The 18,067-nt window shown below is 30.6% G+C and overlaps 2 protein-coding genes across 2 annotated transcripts; one reads left to right on the forward strand and one right to left on the reverse strand.

The window, feature by feature from the left end:
* Nucleotides 1–5,519: 5,519 nt before the first annotated feature.
* On the reverse strand, nt 5,520–11,021 carry FDC2 (2Fe-2S ferredoxin-like superfamily protein). The gene is made up of 6 exons (XM_068609160.2): nt 10,597–11,021; nt 10,299–10,362; nt 9,005–9,093; nt 8,191–8,259; nt 5,968–6,012; nt 5,520–5,876 (listed from the first exon to the last, which is right to left on the reverse strand). Exons 1-6 carry the CDS (start codon nt 10,822–10,824, stop codon nt 5,832–5,834), a joined length of 540 nt encoding a protein of 179 aa, XP_068465261.1. The 5' UTR covers nt 10,825–11,021; the 3' UTR covers nt 5,520–5,831.
* Nucleotides 11,022–13,523: 2,502 nt separating this feature from the next.
* LOC137805952 (late embryogenesis abundant protein 18) lies at nt 13,524–14,208 on the forward strand. The gene is made up of 2 exons (XM_068605830.2): nt 13,524–13,683; nt 13,811–14,208. Exons 1-2 carry the CDS (start codon nt 13,597–13,599, stop codon nt 14,057–14,059), a joined length of 336 nt encoding a protein of 111 aa, XP_068461931.1. The 5' UTR covers nt 13,524–13,596; the 3' UTR covers nt 14,060–14,208.
* The last annotated feature ends 3,859 nt before the right edge of the window (nt 14,209–18,067 follow it).

Below are 18,067 nucleotides of genomic sequence, written 5' to 3' on the forward strand. Positions count from 1 at the left end.
TCAGTTGAAACACTGGATTGCATATTCAAAAGGATAACATCTGGATCCAAATTTCCCATTTAGATATTTCAGAATGAAATTGAGGTGAGAATTACTCGGCCAAGGGAGCATTTATTCTATGGTTTCCCAATGCTGATTTTGACTTTGTATGACTAACTTCACGGGTGTTCCACCTGGACAAACCTTGCTAATCAAGAACCGGATACACGTTGGATACATCATCATCAAAATCTCAAACAGTGCTTGCAACGTACTTTCATTCTAAGTTCATATTTATTGAAAACTGCCATCTTTAGACGTTTTAGAATTTTAAAATGTACTTCATTTTTCTCTCAATTATACCCCGACTTAATAGCTACTATAGTTGAAATATGTAGGTATTTTTGTATTATAATTAATTACTACTAGAGGGAAAGTGAATAAGGCTTTTTGTCTAAATTTGCATCATTAAATATTTCTTAATCCATGTGTATTAATGATAAGCATCTAAAGAGAAAGAGAATAAAAATATTTGCGAAACAGAAAGAGTGGCAGGTCAAGAAAACAGAAAAATTGTAATTTTGATATGTGCAGTGAAGAAATTCAACATGTTGCAGTTGCAAAATGCAGACAGGATTGAGGCAACACCAACATCACTTTTAACTCACACAACACAACATAAGCAAACATTTGATAGTTTAACAAAGTTAATGTCCTTTTCAACCTCATCTCTGCCCTGTCTTCCACTTAGCACTAGGAGTTAGCAAAAATCATAGTGAGTGAATGACATGGACATGTCTTCTTACATTTCCAAGCATTGCCCTTTGATGTTGGCCTATGTTCCCTACTGCCTTGTTTATGTCAACCAGGCCGTTATCAGCAATCCGGAGCATATTTTGATTCCAATCATTTTGTAAATGTCGTGTTCAATTGAAAATCACTGGTGTGAGAGAGTACAAGGGCAAAATCATTTAAAGGTTAAAACATATTTGGCTGTAACTGTCTCCTTCAACTTCAATCTTTAGCCACTTAGGCCTTTCCGTAACTTGCTGATAGATTAAAATAGCAAGTAGTAATATCACAACAAGTAGCTGTGAATGATATATGAGTCATCCCTTGTCTTTCTCAATATGGACAATATTGTTTTTACATAAAACTTTCTCATTTTACACTTTTCTTCCCCCTCCTTCTTGCATTTATCACTCTCAACTTTGCCCATTCTCCTACACAAACTACATCACATCTACATTACTTGTATTTTTTATTAGGAAAGTACATCACAATAAAAGATGCAAAAAGTATCCTTATCTGAAAATGCGTCTACAAGTTGTGTTGTGAGTAGTACATTATCCAAATGATCCACATAACCCCATTAAGGTAAATCTGATGAGCCTGGCTGAATCCAGTGTTACCAAGTTGGCGAGAAACATGTATTTCACACTGGGTACAGAGTACGACTAATAGCACCAAAGAATGAATGTCACATTGGAGGCTAGGTAACTAAGATTGGCTTCTTTGTTGTAACAATTTTTCAGCAATTTGAACTTGTTGACAAGAGAAGAATCACTACTACCTTTACCTAATAATAGTAAGTTATGAATCTATCAATTTTGCATGCAGGAGCACACTTTCTTCACATTCAAGGCTTGTGGGACCGTGGGGTACTGCTGTGCATCACTCACCATCTTCTTCCAAGTGACTATGTTACCAGTAGAAGCAGTAGAGCAATGGACCACAATGGTATATTCTCCTTTTGATCCTGAATTATTTCATCAACATTATGCCACTGTTTTCTTCTAGAGCTGGATGGACCAAAACAAATGTTGAAATTTCTATCATGGAGCCCAACCGAATGAAATTAACAGGGTAAATCCAATCTTCTTTATTCGTGGGTTTATCACTATTCCCAAATGACAAAATCAAGGTATACGGTATCCTGACGCTGCATTATTTCATCTACGTTATTTATTCTTCAGCTGGTCCATCAAAATATGATGGAGCCCAATTGAATACAAAACACAGATTGCAATCCCAATCCTTTTTAATGTTCTAATCTATCGCTTTTCTAAATTGACAGAACGGAAGAGACTTAATTTGAGATAAATTCTTGGCAAATTCAATACCGGCCCATAAATAATCTCACAATACTGTTTGATTCAATCCACATGTTCCTCTTTTATGGAAAAAATCACAAATATGAGCAGAAAGGCCACAAGAATCAAAATGTCCACGCCCATAGTATAAAAATTGACTTAACAACTTTTGTTTCTATCTTAGGGATCGCAAAACTTAGTCAGAGACAACTTCTCCCATGCCAGCCCGTAACTAATGGATACAGTATCATCTTTAACTTCTTTATAAATATCTATTCTAGATTTTCAAACCATTCTTCTTCTTATGTAAAGATGTGGTTGACACATGTTTTAAAATAAATATGAAAATCAACTACTGAAAGATTGTTTTTGAATTCGCTTAAACTGAAAATTATACATTAATTAAAAAAATTTAATAGTTTTTTTATTTTATTATTATACTCATTTTCTTAATTCTATCTATATATTCTGAATATTATCAATTTAATCTTACTTTTTTTTAAAATAATTTAATATTTTCTTTTATCAAATTAATGATAACGAAATTATCATAATAACACAAATTATTTGTTATTTGCATTTAGTGTTACTTTCGTCAATAAATCAATTAAATAACAAGTATCTATGATAATCACATTACTACTACTAGTGTAAATGATTATATTAATCCGTCTTTTTAAGTAAGACTAAATTAAGAACATCCAAATTATAAGAACAAATTAAAAAAAAAATATCATTATAATACAAGAAAAAAACGAAAGATAAAATCAAATTTGCTACGTCCTTCTTTCCAAAAATGTTGTTTCATTCTGGCATCACTGGTAGTTGTAAATTTGCATATAACATGATATCATTTTATGTCTTCCTATGAAGATAAGTTAAGGTAGTAACATTTAAGGCAAATTCTTCCAACACCTTAAAATTTCGAAAATACCTTTTGAAAATAAAAATCTGAAATTAAAAATAATACATTTGGAGTTTTTTTTTGTTTTAGAAATAAAAATCTAAAAAATAAAATAAAATCCGAAAACAAAAATCAAAAGCTCCGGATAAGAAAATCCGCAAAATTAAAAGCCCGGATAAGAAAATCCACAATAGAAAAAATAATACAAGAAATTTTCTTTTTTTCAGTGCAATTGGGTATATAAAGTTTGAAGTGCTCTGTATCTTCTAGATAATCCTTAAGTCTTTTTTTCAAATCCATAATTAACTTCCAAACTTATAATCCAAAATCTATTTCTCCAAAAATTTGTATTCCGATTAGATACTTCAGAAGCAAACCAAATAAAAAAACTTCCCTTATTCAAAAGGGTGTTGTGCAGGTTCGGGTGCAAAGAGTTTATGCCCTGAAATTGATTCGAGTTTAATTTTAACCAAAAAAAAAGTGTAATTTTATTCCAAATTTACTGAAATTGTTAATTTTTTAAAAATTATCTTAGAAACAACAGTTTAAAACAAAAAAAAAACTCATGCACCATCGCATGACTTTAGATTAAAATATATTTTATTTTAGCAAAGAAGTTGTGTTGTGTGCATGAAAGCACAACTTCATTTTAAATAAAAAAGTCACTTCCTTTTTTTTCTTTTTATAGAAGTAGTTCATGTAAGCTCGACTTCTTTTCTATTTATTTATTTGCAAAAAGACTTGGCCATAAATTTAGGATCTCCATTTTCACCCCAAGAAGGCTGGTGCAGAGTCTGATAAAATATCAATATCGGTATGCACTTATCTAATCCCATATTCAACAAATACAAGTTGATGCAAGGATCAATTTACCTGATGAACAGACTTTTGTTACCTGATGAAGTGTTAGTTGATGAACAGACTTTTGTTACAATGTTTCGTTTAAGCTTGTCTTACTGAATTCCTTGCTTCAAAACATAAAATGTCAAAGAATTTCCTATTTGTGGTGTTAGAAATCATCAAGTCTAGACAATACAATCGAGAACAGCATGACAAAATCAACTTCTACGAATGAAAGAGGGGTAATACTTACATTCACGACTTCTATATATAAAGGAAAAAAATTAAAATTGTGCATCTATGCATGACTTCTTCCTGTTTAAAAAAAAACAAAGTTGTGTTCTCATGTATGGCTTCTTCGTTAAAATAAAATAAAACAATTCAACTTGTATAGGAACATGACTTCTTCGTTATTGCTGGGTAATGTTTTTAAAATATTGCCTCTAGTGAAATTCAATATCTGATTGTGGAACACCGATCTATGGAACACCATCTTCTTCCAAATGATCATGGAAGCTTAGGTCAAGATAAGTAATTTTTGCCATTAAGCATCTCTGAAGTAATTATGGGAGAACCAGAAAAGGACTAGAAAACTCCATAAGCAACCATTTTAGGGAAAAAAAGACAACTGTAAAAAGAGGAACTCACAAGGTGTTCAACTAGGGTTATGCTTGAACCAATATGAAATGAAGAAAGGCCAGTTAGAAACAAGAACTAAAGAGGTCAATGACAGTAGCGAAGGTGGGGTACAATCATTCTGGTGGCAAGAATGCAATGCGTGGAGAACACGCACCTAGGTGCACAATTTACAAAATGTCGCACGTGGTGGTGGGTATAAGTTGGCTTCCGAGATCAGTTGAGTTCTCCATCACTCAAAGAAGGGCTTTAGAACCAATGTTTTTCCAACAAAAACAAAGACAGTGGTGCCAGACAATGACACGGGTCCTGGGTTATGCATCGCTTAATGAGATGAACACAACCACTTAAAGACAGATGACAAACAAAACGAGATTAACCCACTTTGATACCAACTTGAGACTGGAAAATATGAAAAATGTCTAAGATTTCAATGATCTCTTAATTGATTCATTCATTTATATGGATTCTTACGTTAGTAGAGAAACAAAAATGATGAGATTATCAATATATAGGTGTTTGACACATAATACATAGATAAGTTCACCTATTGTAATATGTTAATTCTTTTACATAATAAGTTCACCTATTCTAATATGTTAATTCTTTTACATAAGTTAAGCAATTCTGACATGATCACACAAATCATTATAATTTACACTATCACTTTCATCACGATAAAGAGAACACTTAACAGATTTCAAACATAAACTTATGGACAACTAAAAAATGTCTCATCTAAGCGCAAAACAATAAAAGCTACACATAGACAAAATGCATAACCAGAACAGTAGGGCAAGCTCCTAACAAATTTATTAACCATGCCTAATGTTAAGAATTTACCAAGGAGCACCGCACTTCAACTTTCAAACCAAAATAATAGTACCTAATGGAGATAAAGATGATGGTCCAAAAAATGCAAAAGCCTTGATCTTTCTTGGGGTTGCATAGTAACAAATGGAAGAGTGCATGGGAGAGGAATACGATGAAAAGAGAAAATAGTAGTGAAAAGCGTAATCAAATGTATTTCAGATATAATTTTAATTCCTACCACATATAATCACATGTATTTCAAATGTCATTTTAACCTCTTCAAATGTCATTTTAACCTCGTCCTCAAGAAAGCCATTGATACACTTAACATGCCACGTTAACTTGTCTAACACTATTTAGTTGACGAGAGAAAAATCATTGGACTAACTAAATCAACTATCTTCAATTTCAAGACAAAAATTAGGGGCAGTGGAGTATGTATATATAGGGGGGCAAATAAACCAAGACAAGACCACAGTAGAAACATGAAAAAGAAAAAGGAGAAAAGAAGGAGAAACCAAATATTCACATTCTTTGCTCCACTAATCGTCAGATTTTTACATTGCTTACTCATCAGCCATGGCCAACTCCAAGGCATAGTCATCTCTTTCCTGTAAAAAGTTTCCAGGTTAAAAGTCACATAATCAAAGGCAATGAGCCATCTCATTCCAGAAAAAAAAAAAGGTTGCAAACAGAATTTACCACTGGTCCTCGAGCAAAATAACGTCCAAATTGAAGCCAATATACCTGTATGTGCCCAGGATTTATTAAACTCATTACCAGTATTAAATAACAAATTATTACAACAAAAATATTCTTATCTCACAAATCCAATAAATGACAACAATCACGGCAACTTTATTTAGCCTCAAAAGCACTTTATGAGAAAATTACACATTCTATGATTGGTTGAGATTAAGAGAATAAAAAAATAAAGGAAATGAGGGAATAGAACACTAAATATTAGGGTTCTAGATTGATAGTCGGTATTGTGATAGGATACAAAATACGAACCAAAAGTTCTGGTCATACTAACAATTAGGTTTAGTACTAGTGACTACAAGTCCAAGCCTCTACTGCAGTAGACAACTAATTGATTCAAAGCATATTTTAAAGAATTGAGATATTCTAAAATGTCCAAAGAGACAAGCAATATGTTGTGAAACATTTTGTGAATATTCTAACACTTCCTCGCGGTTTAAGCTTATTGCAAATAATAAAAATATAAAGCTTTCTCAACAAAACATAAAAAAAAAACTCAAAAGATGCTAGAGGTGCAAAAGAGATGAACACTGGTAGAGAGATAACTCAACAAGACTATTAGTATGATCATACACCTGAAGAAAGATTATTATATATCAAAGAAGAAAAGACTTTCATGGAAAGAGGCTCAGCATAAATTTCTTAGCATGCTAAAAGATGAAATTAATTGCCCAACGAAAAAGTGGACGGAGTTCACTAACTTCCATTACAATAGGTGCTAGGGACCAATAATAAGCAAGTTTGTGTATCTTTCGAAATTATTTTAGGACCAACCCTTTGATATGTACAATCTGGATAGAATATGTCTATAATACACTAAGTAAAGAAAATAAACACCATAGCTAAATAAGGAAAGAATTAGGATCCTAAAAAGCATGTGTTACAATAGTTCCTAAATCAGAATAAATTACAAATTTACAATAACTCCTAATTGAATCTAATAATTGACCAGAATCAACAACACTTTTCCCAGGGGATCATACATAACAAGAAAGCTTCTCCAAGTTCAAGAATAGAATTTGGTAGCTTCAAACATGATAACTTTTTGCCTCATGACAACATTGATACAAACTATCAACTGGATTGGCTGATAACTAATCTCTGTACAAGAATCTAGCTAACCACCTTTAAAGGGGTCTCTCCTCCATATCATATTTTTTCAATCAACAAAGGACCAAGGCTCGAGCCTAAGATGTCTCTTAAGGGATCCAACTCTAGTTCCAGTTGGACCATCAGCCATTCGTTAGTTGAGAAGATAATTTAAGAGACCCAATAAAATTGGAAATTAGATCTAGGAATTATAAGTCAAAATTCATAAACAACATTAAGTCACCAATGAAATGATAGTAAATGGGAAAAGTCACCCTTGGAATAATTCTCATGGAAAATAATCTATCAGTGAAATGATGGTGAAATATAGCGACCTAACAAACACCAGCATAGAGGTCAGCACATGTCACTATTCTCACTCTCCCCCTTATATGCCAAGATTACAAAAACAATATCATGGCATAGAAGAACTTCAGCAAAGATGATGATTTAATATGAACATACTAAAAAAACAAGTGAAAAGTTTTCTGGAAGATAAAATATGGTGAACCAGTAGTGGGTAGACCGGAAAAGATAAAAAAGGAAAACCTTTGATTGTGGTAACTGGTGCACAACAAATAGATAGATAGAAAAGAACCATAGAGATATAGACATCTTTGCAGTTGATTCCAATTTTTAATCTATCAAAATAAAAAGCCATCTCCCCATAGTGTCACAAATGGAATTAAGGAGAGGGAAAATAAGGAAGAGAATGTTGAGGAAAATGAGAAGGTTATGCTGAATGGACAGGACTCACACTTGAAGGGATGATTGTTGGGAATTCAAGTTGAGCTGGAAATCCCATTGGGTAAAAATTAGTAAGATGAACAAATAACTAGAAAGACTCACAAACCTATTATTTAAGATTTTGGGTTGAAGATGGTGTCTTAGTCTCTTATATGAGTTTGCTCACAACTCATTGGCCAGATCTCTTATATAAGCATTACAATGCTGAAGGTGGTGTTCTATATTTCTGCTTAAGAAAATATCTCTAACACATAGTTTTATGTGATTGGCATCTACCTCAAGCAGATATCACAAAATGCTTCAAACTACGATAGTCTTGTTCATTACCTCATCTTCATCTTGAGTTTCCACTTCAACATCAGAGGTTGGGAAGCCCACACAAAGAAGTGCATAACCCTGAAATGCAATTAAAACATCACATACTTGCCCAATATAGCAGTAAAAGACCATGGAACCCATAAGCTGGAATATGTTCTGTTGTATGTATATGTATATAATTAAATATATTCATTTGAGCGAGGGCTCTGGAATAGAAACACCGACCAAGAAAATAAAATGTAAACTACGCATTCAATCACAGAAGGAATATACTAGAAAGAAGAGTCAAATAGTTGTACTTATAAGTTTTAACTTAAACCCTTATTTTGAATAAGTCAATCTCATTGTTCTTAACATTACAGGAACGAACCAAAAGAGTCGTATTTCTATTTTTTTGGCTTTTCTGAAAGTTGTAGTGCAAATATTTATGTCCAGGTTAATATATAGTTTGTGTATGTACAGTGTTTCATTGTTAGTAATTAAAGTTGATTTTTATTTTGGTCATGAATCATAATTACAAGTTGTGCATTGACACTGAAAAAAGATAAAACTTTCAATGTCTTCTTATTTGCTAAGGGAAGAAGGTAAAGTTATTCACATGTCTTTTGGTGCTGGCGTCTGAAAACTTGAACAAGCATATTGGTTCTAACCACCAATCATCCTCCTCAACTCTAGTTACATTTACAAACTTGCAAATTACAATGATACAATAGAGATAGAGTTGAGAAAAAATTGAGAATTGGTACTTAACAGGTTGAAATTACCAATTCAAGCGTGTAATTAAAAAAAATCATAAACATGAGTATAGATGAGGAACACGTGCCTGGTCTTTCAATTCGGCAGATATCCCAAGTGCCTCTGGTTGCCTGATCTGTCCATTCTTTATACGTACAGCACAGCTAGTACAACATCCTGCAATAAAAGGTTTCAAAGAACCAAACATGATCAGGTAGCAAGAAATAGCATCACAAATCCAACAGATTTCAATCACGACGGCAATAGAAACAGCAGAGAGAACAAGTGTCAATAATTCATCTACAAAGACAAACTTCACCAGAATTAAACAATTACCATATTTTCTTTGCTCCCAATATGAGGAAAACAAAACATCACACTAGTTTAAAGTAAATAAAACCCACGAAAAAACGGAATCTACCGTCAGCAATGGCTATTGGTAATAATATAGATAATAGGAATGTATAATTCGTCCAGTGACTTCCAAAAACCTTACGAAAGGCTAAGGAACTCTTTAGACAAGTTTCTCCATAAACACTTTAAAAAAAATTAAGAAAAAATAGTTTCTCCATAAACTAAGATTAGTTTTATGAATAACCTAATTTGTAAAAGCTCTTTTATGTAGTTTTTCTAAATTTTAATTTTTAACATACGCATAAGTTAATTTTAACTTACAGAAAAATCTATTTTATTTTTTTTCTTGTTTTTCTCTCCTATAAATGTTTATGAAGAGTTCACGGACCCTAACACGCACTTACAGATTTAATGGTAACTAGTTTGAAAAGTATATCGTCTCCCAAAGGGTATGGTAAAAATGTCAAATTTGGCACTAATAACATCCCTGTTTTACATAACTGGGTTGTGTATATCTTAAACATAGTCAAGATAATGAAACTCCACAAATCTAAAAATCTTCTATTCCAATTCTATCAGATGATAATGGTGCAATATTAACACTAAGATAACTAGAGAATCCACCGCCTAAGAACATCGGTACATGTGCAATGAAGCAGCAAAATACAAGATAACATAGCAATGAATGAGTGTGCAAGTGTGAATTTTTTATTAGGATTTCTGTGAAGATTTTTTTTCAAAAACAGAGGAGATACATCATGCAGAATTTAATTCCTATATTCTGTATATAGAGCTAAAGTGTAATTCAAAATTCAAACAGTAACAATATCCTAATCTTAACATTTAAATTTAAACAGCATCCTAAAGATTTAAAAACAAAATAATAATATTAATCATAAAAAACCTCCAGAGATTTTAAACCTGAATAACAAATTCCTAAAAAAAAGATAAATTATCCATTTCCAAACTATAGATATTTAGGCATATTTTCAACATTCTCTAAAAACAAATTGGATAAAAGCAAGTACCATGCCTGCAGGCAAACGGAAGGGTAATATTCTGGGCCTCAGCAGTATGTAATATATACTGGTCCTGCATTTCATAAATCACAGTAACAATCACATGTAAATCTTCAAAATATTATAAAAAAAAAAAAAACAGGAATAGTTAATTTCTTTCCGTTGAATCACAGAAACAGAAATCAATATTCAACAATGATAGGAAAAGAGAATAAGATAAAATATTAATTGCATGCAGTTGCAACAGAGAATGGAAGAGAAGGAGGTTATCACATCGAGGGAAAAGGTAGAATGTGAAAGATGGTACCTCAGGTACGACAAACTCGTGAACGATTCCTCTTTGTCTGTCATGGACTGTGACCTTATGAGTGGGAGCACCAACAGACGGAAACTGGTAATCGATTCCACCGGTGCGCGCAACCGCCGTCTGGAGCTCCGCCGTCACCGTGGTGGCTCTGCGGCGGATAGTGGAAGGGAATGATTGTTGTTGCTTGGGAAGTGGAATGCCGGGAATCGGAAGAAGGGGAAGTGCCATCTCTTTCTTCTTCTTCTTGGAGGTGAGGTGAGGCAGCACTCACGGACAGGGTGACGGGATAACGAGAGAGAGAGTGAGGCGAGGAACCATACGCGCGTTCTCCACCAACTGTTAGATTCTCTTCCAACCAAATCTTAACACGTGTACGGTCATCAATACTCCTCCATGGGCTTCACCACTGTTTAAGCCGACGTTTTAAAAGTACACCCTTGAGTACGCAACAGTTAAATAATATTTTAAATTTTCACTATAATAGTGCATTAGGTAAAATTACATCAAAATATTATAGCTTATAGTATTTAAAAATATTTTTCTATAGAATTGAATCTGATTCACAATCTATAAGAATCTTTAAAAAAAATTCCTATAAATCATACATTAATTACTATTTTTCAAAATTACTCTTAATTTTTCTTACAAAAAATATTTAAATTTAAAGGCATATAATTTTCATCAAGCTATTGAACTAATTTAGTTTTAAATATAGTAAGGGTAATTTTAGAATGATAATCCACATTACTACCCAATGTATTGTTTCTCTCGCGTTTCTTTTGGCATCCTTTAGTCAAGAGAAAGACTATAACTCCTTTTATCATTTTATTATTTTTAAGATTGAATATTTGGAAAGTAAAGTTATGTTATGATAATCATAGTTATAAGATTATATTTTATTCCAAAACATATAAAAATCAATCCAAGAAAATCACGAATTATATTTTTTCAATTACTAAAGAAACTTTACATTACACAAACAGATTTTTTTTTTAATATGATTTTTATTATACTTATTATTATTAATAATATAAATATAATATTATTATTATTAATATATTTTTTATTATTATTATTAATATAATTTATATTATTATTATTATTATTATTAATATAATTTATATTATTATTATTAATATAATTTATATTATTATTATTATAATTTATATTATTATTATTAATATAATTTATAAAAATCATAAGACCAAGAATTTGTCTAGTGGTAATGTTTCTTTGCTTTGTTTTTTTAAAATTTGTTAAACTTTATCACATAAAATTTGATGCAAAAACAATTAAACTGTATATAAATATTTATAATATTTATGTGTACAAATCAATAGCAAATAAATTATTTGTATACATCGATGTATACAAACAGATGACAATTAAACTATTTATGTATAAATTGATTTAAAACATTTATGAAGTGAGAAACTGATAAAGAGTATTTAACTTAATACTTAACTTAATTCACCTTTAAAAAATGAATAATGAGTACGTAAATTTTGTGTTAGTCTCATCTAAAAATGTATTATAATACCATTTACCCTATTTGTTTGCTTTAATTCCTAACTGATCAACCTAAAATACATCTTACCGTTTTGCATACTTCAACTATCCTATTTCCTTGACAGCCTAATTTTTTTTTATCGTAAAAGCAATTAACAACTAACAAATTTTTTTTCATGGAGATAACAATTGAAACTATATACTATGCATGCAAAACTTTAAATAGAAATAGTCAGATTAAGGGAAATAGTTTAAATATTTTTTATGAATGAAATAGTAGAACTGTTGATTTGTATGAGGATGATTTTATGATGTATTCATTCATACTTATTTTTTATAGATGTTTTTTTCTGGATTAGTTGGGAGAGATCTATTTTGTTATAATTTGGAGTAACACTTGTGATAAAATATATGAATGAGTTCTTGTATAAGGGTTGAATCACCTAAAGTGATTCATATTTAGGTTCTTTTACCATTGGGGGGCTATTTTTTTTCCTTTTTTACCAAAATGGGGTCCATTTCAAAAAAATTACAAAAATGGGGTAAGTCGTGTCAACTTGACACGACTTCATATGTGGCATTGGCGCGACTTTGACACGTCAACCTGAAGTCGTGCCAATTTGGCACGACTTTGTTCACGTCATATTTTTTTTATTTTTTTAAAATAAATATATATTATAATTATTTAATTATAATTAGAATTATAAATTATGTAATATTTGAAATTAAATTGATAAATAATTTTTTTATGAAAGAATAAATACATAGGTAAAGAAAATTAGGAAATTAATAATCAAACTTTGAATTGAATTTTATTATTAAACCTGTCTGTGCGAACAATTGTTTCTATTGTCACATTCGCTTATTTGGAATTGAATCATCCACAAAAATAATTCTCTATTTATTTTCCAAATACAATAACACTTCTCAAATAAAATATTACATAACTCACTACTCAATATAAAAAAAAAATGACGTGGACAAAGTCGTGCCAAATTGACACGACTTCTGCATATGAAGTCGTGCCAAGTTGGCACGGTTTTTGTAAATTTTTTTGAAAGGGATCCCGTTTTAATAAAAAATCAAAACAAAAACCCCATTGTGAAAAAAAACCTCATTTATTTATGGCTTATTATCAATAAAAAAAATATAGTATTCAGAATTTAAACTTTTTAAAATAATTAAATTTAGAACTTTCCCGTATGAGTTAAGGTATTCCTTTGTGCCTTCTATTAGTTTCACTCTATCGGATAGTGGTAGGTTAAGTCGGTAACAGATAAGCCATATATATAATGTTTTTTTGTGTGAACGTGGCAGCATGTGGATAGGAATAGCTCTGCATGTTGGACAAGTATCACGCTGGCTACCATGTCATGCCCCTTACTTTCCCATACAAATAAACCCTCCTCCATCAACACTTGAACTTGTGAATTCATAATACAGAAAGATAAGAAAGTGTGACAGAGAAGAAGAAGAAGAAGAAGAAGAGCGATGCAATCCTCGAAGGAGAAGCTGAAAAACATGGCCAGTGCTGCCAAGGAACAAGTCGACGTCTACAAAGCCAAGATAGACGAGAAGGTATGCTTTTCAGGTTTTCCATCTCTATACTTTGTTCCCTGATACAATGCATTGAATAACGGAAAATGGTTGTGAAAGTTGATATATATAGGAAAAAGTTAGGAGTGATGAGAAATGAAATGTGCAGGCGGAAAAGGCTACGGCAAGAACAGAAGAGGAGAGAGTGATAGCCCATGAGCGCGCAAGGGCAAACGAAGCGAAAGCAAAGATGGAACTGCATGAAGCTAAAGGTAGGCATGCTGCAGAGAAGCTTGAGCATCCCTTAGTAGGAACTCATCAGACTCATTACCACGCTCCTGGGGCCGTTCCCATGCCCGGAGCCACTTATCCATCTCATCCACTTGGAGGAAACCTACCCAGAAACAAACATATATAGATCTGTGTTTAGGTCTCATACCTCTTCTCTCGCATATACATGAAATAAGAAAGGTCTCATCTTACTCATAATCCTTCCATGTATATTTCTAATGCCTTTATATCACTTGTATTATGTTCCAACTTTTGAGAATTCAACAATCTTCAAAATTCCAGTGCCTTTATATCTTAAATTTGACTTCTTTATTTTCAATAAATTTCTCAAGAGAGACCTTTCTCCTAGAGGCCCTTTCTGCTAGACCTTGAATTTGGTTGTTCTGTTTTTTTCCTACCTATAATTAATTATTTTTATTATTAATATTATTTCTTTTAAATGAGTAATTATTTAATTATATTATTAATATAATGAGTGTTACTTATTACGGGAGAAATTATAGATTTCTTTGTTAATGTGTGTATAATTTTTGGGCATTTATTTTGTAAACGTGGTTGCCCAAAGGATTAACGAATTTTCGAACATCTACATTATACGACAGTTTGAAACTGATTAATGAGTAGATGGTCATGTAAACGACCGCTCTTTACTAGTTTAAAACTTAAATAAAAAAAGATTAATTACATTTTTAAGTTTAAGCTGAAAACTTAAAACATGACCTAAAACTCAAACGAAAGACTAGTTAAACATGACAATGTACTTATCAGTGCACAATTTCAGTCCCAATTTTAAACGGGTTGGATTTTTTAAAATTCAATCTAAATCTAGATCAGAGATTCGAGTCCAATCTTAAATGTTAAGGGTTTGGAGTTATAAAAAATCAATCTAAATTCAATTCAAATATAAATTCAATATAATATATAAGATTTAAAATTCAGTGAGATGAAATTAAATTGAATTTTTTAATTTAAATTAGATTAAAAATTTAGTTTATTTAATTTTTAAATTAGATTTAAATTTGAATTATATTTATTGACTCAAAATCTAGATTCTCCTCGATCTTGGAGTTTGACGTTTGACCCAAACTACTAAACTTTACTTACCCTATCAATTTCTAAGTGCACCCCTCATCGACATGGATGCTTCACTCTACAACATTTTGTATTTTGTTTATATTTAAAATAATTTTGTATTTTTTTATATTTTCATTACGAAGTGTATTTCCAGATTGATAGGTGTGGGAGGTACGAAATGTATTTCCAGATTCATGTTTTTAGAAGCGTAATTTTACAATCTGGAAAGATCATTTTGGAAGTATTGAACTAGAGTTTCGGATTGGAAAATTCACATTTCCAGAACCATATTTCTGGAATAATTATGTTGAATTTGTTTTCTGAAAAACCATTTTTGGAATAAAATCGTATGTTAAATTTTGGATTAAACGACAGTCGTTAGCGGCAAAGGTTGGGGGAAACCAGGGGAAAGAGGAGAAGGGAGAAAAAAAATCTGAGGTTAAATTTGAAAATCCATAAGATTAATTATGACATTTCAGACATTTGAGGGGATGCATGTCTATATTTGCATAGATAGAGGAAGCAACTGCCCTTGAATTGGGTCCACTTAGGATGATCCAATATTACTAATCCATCTTATAGTGACTTAGTTCTGAATTTAGAGTTTGATCCAATATTACTAAACTTTATGCATTTTGAATTCAACAATCTAGAATGCAAATTTATATTTTAAATATAAATTATTAAAATATAAATTATAGTTTATATTATGAATTATAGAATATTTTAGATTTAGAATTTAAACTATAAATGTTGTATTCTACATTTGAATTTGAACAATGTAAAATACAAAATTCTACAATTCAAATATAAATTATTCAATTTCAAAATTTATATTTTAAACCGTACAATTTAAATATAAATTATAATTTACATTATAAGTTATAGAATATTCTAGTAAATTATTTAATTTGAAATTCAACAATGTAGAAATTCTACAATTCAAATATAAATTTTGAATTATAAAATATTTTAGATTTAGTATTTGAATTATAAATTTTATATTCTACAATTTGAAATGTAAAATTTGCATTTCAAATTTTATAATTCAAAATACATTTTATTATACTTCGTGTAATTCAAATTGCTAAATGTATTTTATTATAGTTTATCTAATTGAATATACAATTTTTTATTTTGAATTGTTTTAAGAATTAAAAAAATTGTATTTTAAATTGTGTAATTTATAAATTAATTTTTTATGATTAGATAACATGTTATAACGTTAACATTTGGAGATGGAAGTTGTTATAGTATTGATATTGGAGGTGGGAGTTGCTATGATAGTGGTATTGGAGGTGAAAAGTTGTTGCAATAGTAGTTGAAATCGAGGATTATTGTCGTCGATAAGGAAAAGTATATTGATGTTGGAGGTGGGAGTTGCTATGATAGTGGTATTGAAGGTGAAAAGTTGTTGCGATAGTAGTTGAAATCGAGGATTATTGCTGCCGATAAAAGAAGGTAGATATTTAATAAAGAAGATGAAGATGAAAGTAAAATTATCATTTTCTTATATAAGTACGAATAAAGGTATAAAAATGAAAAAGAATTGTTTCCATCTTATTGTTAAACATGAATTTATATTACTAGGTTAGAATATAAATTTTAAAATTAAATTTGATTATGTTATAACCTTGTTTAGGTTTGATCAAATCTAGATTTGAACACAATTTAAGTCAATTTAACTTGACTCAACTCGGATATAGTCTCACTTTGAAAACAACAGTTAAATGTGAAAATTTTGTCACATTTTGTCATCTCATATAAATGTGAATTTTTTTTTCTTCAATAAAAAATAAATTAATCTTTAAAATCTCACACACCTTTTTCATTTTTTTCTTCTTTCATTTTATCTCACCCAGCACCCTAAGAACTTCCACTGTCACTAATTTAAATGTCTTTCCTTTTTTTTCTAAAAGTATTTTAAATTACATGATCTAAAAGATATTTTCAAATTTGAAAATATTTTCCAGATTTATAAAATCTGGAAACAATTTTTTTTAAATATATATATATATATATATATATATTAAATTACATAATATAGAAGTTAATTCTAGATGTAAAAATAGTTTTTAAATTATGTAATCGAAATATATTTTTTTAAATAACTGGAGAAAGATCTCCAAATGTAATTCAAAATGTAAACTAGTTATAGTTTAATTTTTTTACAGAAGGTTTTGAAATATAATAACAACTTTTAGAAGTAAGAACATATGGAGGTGTAAGGTGTAGGAAAATGATAGCATGAAGAAATAGCCAGAGAGGAATGAATAAATGATTTTATGTAGGATGTTTCTTGTTGCAACCTATCAAAACTCTTTATGCACCCATTAATTTACAAGAAAAGGGCTATTTTACCCTTTTTTAAATGACTTCCAGACTATCTTTTTTGGAAGCTTTTTTTTTTAAACATTTCTTTTTGAATTCATTCCAGAAAACGTTTTTAAGAAAGAAACTATTTCTGAAAAAAAAAATCAGAATCAATTTTTTATAACGTATATACATATTATAAAATGTATTTCCAAAATATATTTCGAAGAAAGCTGTCCAGAATGAGAGGAGAGTGAATTATATGAGATATTTGAATATATTTCACCTATTTGATGAGATAGGGAAAGAACTTTAATGGAGTACATGAAGAAACACCCTATTATGTAATAACAGATAATGACTTTAATGGAGTGCAGGAAGAAACACCCTATTATGGCCATTATGCACTGTGTATCATACTCTCCATAATCTCACCGGCTTCAAACAATCTAGTCTAGCACTTGTGTTTTAACTGAACTGAAAATAATTTTAAAAATTACTCATAAAATGTAATTCTACCAGCTGCTAGTCAAGAATAACAGTGCGCGATCGGACTGAGAAGGGATTCAGATTAAAGAAAAAATATATTTAGATTTCTTTTTAAAAGTTAATGAACAGAACTTTAGGAGACTTGATTTTCGTCCTCTTTTTTGGTTCACTCCCTCTGCGAAAATTAAGTTAGCATGTCATTTCAATGTTAATTTCCTTGAAATATTGAGCACATAAAATCCTATAATCAGCTCCAAGA

This window comes from Phaseolus vulgaris, chromosome 3, assembly GCF_051622355.1.
Source record: "Phaseolus vulgaris cultivar YP4 chromosome 3, ASM5162235v1, whole genome shotgun sequence".
NCBI lineage: Eukaryota > Viridiplantae > Streptophyta > Magnoliopsida > Fabales > Fabaceae > Phaseolus > Phaseolus vulgaris.